Source organism: Rhagoletis zephyria, unplaced genomic scaffold (assembly GCF_001687245.7).
Source record: "Rhagoletis zephyria isolate East Lansing unplaced genomic scaffold, Rhagoletis_zephyria_1.1 Rzeph_scaffold_13533, whole genome shotgun sequence".
In the NCBI taxonomy this organism is placed as follows: Eukaryota; Metazoa; Arthropoda; class Insecta; order Diptera; family Tephritidae; genus Rhagoletis; species Rhagoletis zephyria.
The window spans coordinates 1-3,561 of NW_016170604.1; the positions used below are offsets into that span (position 1 = coordinate 1).

A 3,561-nucleotide genomic window follows, 5' to 3' on the forward strand; every position below is an offset into this window, starting at 1 on the left:
CAACTTTTGGATGGAAGTGCCGGGTAAGTTTGGTTTTGAATCTTTTATTTATGTATTTGGTGGTTCTGATTGTGATCACTGAATCCTAATTGTCGTCGAAAACTTAAGGAAATTTACATTTTTTATAGAATTTTAATAAATTAAATGTTTCAAAAGATTCTAGCTAGGTACGCCTGTTTTTACTTTTTGAAACTGACACCGTTTGAATAAAAAATTTTGTAGGAAGAAAAATCATTTGTGAGCTTTCATCGCCTCTCACTTTGTTATTGTAGTGGCAAGCGGTTTTAAGTACCACAATGACTCGGAGTGTTAACGGAAAAAGGTTTTTGTTGTTTTATTATTATTATTTGGGGATAAAGCACTGCGACCTAAATATCTATTGTGCCCACTTCATGGATTTATAGTCTGTCTATTAATGCAGTATCCGAGGGAAACTTTAGCATGGAATCTAAACCTACGGATTTCACTTCGCCCTCGGTTATAAAATGCTCACCCAGGACTGCCTTCTAAGATGTGCTTTGCAATCCCGATATCCGTCCTGGAAAGTCTTAATCGCTCCTGCGAGTAAATTCTCAGTGTACTCCGGTTAAAGTTCAGCCTGCAATGTCCTCTTGGGATTCCTGTAACAATTCTTAAGTTATTCTTGGATAAGCTCATGCATTCCTCAAAGCGTTTTAGGTTATATGTTCCTAAAAGTGCTTTGGACTGCTCTCGACCCAGTAGGGATTTCTTTCAGCCTCTTCCTCTTACCGGACCCGTGCAGATAGTGCCTCTTTTCCTAAGCCGCAGAAGGGCTCTGTGCCGATGAAAGGAGTTGATGCTTCCTTCTTCGCAAGTTCATCAGCAATCCCGTTTCCTTTAATACAAATGTATCCAGGAATTCAGAGAACTAAACTCGAGTATTCAGCCTATCAACGCAATGCTGGAGTGGCAGTCCTTTGCCAGATATAAATCTCGGTCGTTCTGCTTACGTAGACCCAACTCTCGAGGGATCGAATAATTCGATCCGAAAGCGCCTGTTGTTTCGGCGATCTAATCCATACGACCCTGCAGCAGCGTACCTCCGTAATCTACTTATTCGTTCTGGCCTGGAGTTCAAATCCGGAAACCCATTTCTTCTGATTTGGTTATCCAAGGAAACCTTATGGACCTATGTAGCTCTTCACTGCTTCGGTACATTCAGTACTGAAATGTAGAAAACCAGCAACAATGGGAGTCTTATTTCCCCATTCCTCGACTTTCCCCCGATACAGAAGACAGTTGAGGCCTTTCTACTCCCGCACTTTACGTTAAACCTGAGCGCAGCTGGACATCACTATGCCAACCGTGAAGCTCACAACCACACCGAAGCACTTAAGGCCATAGAGACCTAGATTACTCGTGCACTAGACGGAAATTGGCCGTTGTGGCACTGAAATGGTGAACGGCGAATTATTTGAATGGTCGACAGTGTTAATTCGAGATCTAATTTCTAGTTGCTTACTCGAATGTCCCTTAAAAATTGAGGCAGGAATGGTAGTAAAGGTGGCTCTCTTCGATGGATTGTTTACCATATTACTGATCGTTGGTAGCTCTGAATGAACGCTTCCTTGGGAGCCTATCTTCTGCAGCATAGCTATTTGCTCGGTAGCCCGACCGAAGTATCTTAAATTTCCACAGGATGCAATACTCTTGCCTCTTTATAATTGGGTTAAGCTGTTAAAAAACATTTGTCGGTGAGACAAACCTTTCGAGCCTGAATGTTTTAAACCCTATTTCATAAAAAATCAAGAAGAAGACTTTAACTGGTTTATAAATCGAAAATTTGTATTTTATTTTTATGAATAAGGTCATTAGAATATAAACTTTATGTAGATAAGCATTCGTCAGAAAGACAAAACTTTTTCTGCTCCCCCTAATCAGATGAACTGCCGTACTCATGACGATCAGCTTCATACATCAGCAACTTGAACGCCCATCTATATGGAATTCATACCCATATGTATATCCGGTGTATAAAGACATGAAACCTAAAAGTTCTGGATTTATGATCCACCGCCTTCAACTGAAATCCTGCACCTCTTTACTTTTGTTCGTAACCAGAAAAATAAGTTCCAAATAATTCAGTGAGAAGGAAGACCATGATATTTACATGTATTTATATAAAAAAAAAAATACTTATTGGATCAAAAAGTAGCTGGGTAGGCACTGTGGCCAATGGCAATCATCTATTACCACCTCTGCAAGGTTTTACGCCATGCCTAGTCCACAAACACTCCGAAATTATTCTCGGGAAGATACCACATATTAGGCTGAGCAAAGCATGTGTCATCAACTTATTACTTAAGAAAGTTTTGTTAAATGACACTTGAGAAGTGCATATGCAAGAACCTCCTAAATTTCATAAAGTTAATTTTTGCACACGCAGCAATGACCATAGAGGTTCTAGCATGCATTTAGGGGCTAGATTTTCGTAGTCGCCTAGACAAACACTACAGTCTTTATATCGACGGAGGTGCGTTAGATTGTACGCATCCAAATCTGATGGAAGTTGAATGCATGTATTTACTTAGATATTGTCTTCTGTAAAGCAGATTTTGATTGCCTTTAAATATCTGTCGGCTACCATAAGTTCGTTTATCGTTCGCTGAACACCACTAATCATTTACTTTCGATGATCTTTTTCACAGGTCTACTCGACTTTNCAAGTATTTTCAACCTTCTCCGTAACCGATTATGATCGCCGCAATGAAGATGTCGATCCCGTGGCCGCTTCAGCCGAATATGAGCTGGAGAAGCGTGTCGAGAAGATGCATGTCTTCCCGGTGGAATTAATGAAAGGTCCTGAAGGTTTAGGTTTGAGTATTATTGGCATGGGCGTTGGTGCCGATGCTGGACTCGAGAAATTGGGTATATTTGTGAAAACTATAACCGATAACGGTGCAGCAGCACGTGACGGACGCATTCAGGTGAGTTGAAATTTTCAAGTTTTGACACCGAAGGTGTGTACATTATGGCCAGCTCCCTGCGTCCACCTATGAATGTACATACGTCATCATCAATAACGTGACTGATGGACGTTCCAAATTTCACGAGGTGGACGTGCGGGAGCGCATTTGTACTTGCTTCAGTTAAAACTTTTAAATTTGCTCAGGTTAACGATCAAATCATCGAAGTGGATGGCAAAAGTTTAGTGGGCGTAACACAAGCGTATGCCGCATCGGTGTTACGCAATACATCTGGTCTAGTCAAATTTCAAATTGGACGTGAACGTGATCCGGAAAATTCTGAGGTGGCACAATTGATACGTTTGAGTTTGCAAGCGGATCGCGAAAAGGAGGAACGACTGAAAAGGTGAGAATGTCTTTTTTTATTTATTTGTAAAAGTAAAATTAATATTTGGTTATTATGCTATAGACAACAAGAAGAATATTTACGTCGCACACTCGACTACTCGGAGGACTCCACGCAGCCAGTTTCGGCTAATTCTAGTGTCTGCGAGGGACCCTCGAGTCCCGTACAAGTGGAGCATCCAATGGAGGTCGAGGCTACGCACTCACAGGAGGTAGAGTCTCTGAAGAG

The 3,561-nt window shown here is 41.2% G+C and overlaps 1 protein-coding gene across 1 annotated transcript; it reads left to right on the forward strand.

Moving 5' to 3' along the window:
* Window positions 1–2,669: 2,669 nt before the first annotated feature.
* Window positions 2,670–3,559, forward strand: LOC108378187 (neurabin-2-like; the record flags this gene model as incomplete). Its single annotated transcript, XM_017634477.1, has 3 exons — window positions 2,670–2,948; window positions 3,134–3,333; window positions 3,397–3,559. Coding segments are annotated over 3 exons (642 nt in total), but the record flags the coding sequence as incomplete, so codon positions are not given.
* Between the last annotated feature and the right edge of the window lie 2 nt (window positions 3,560–3,561).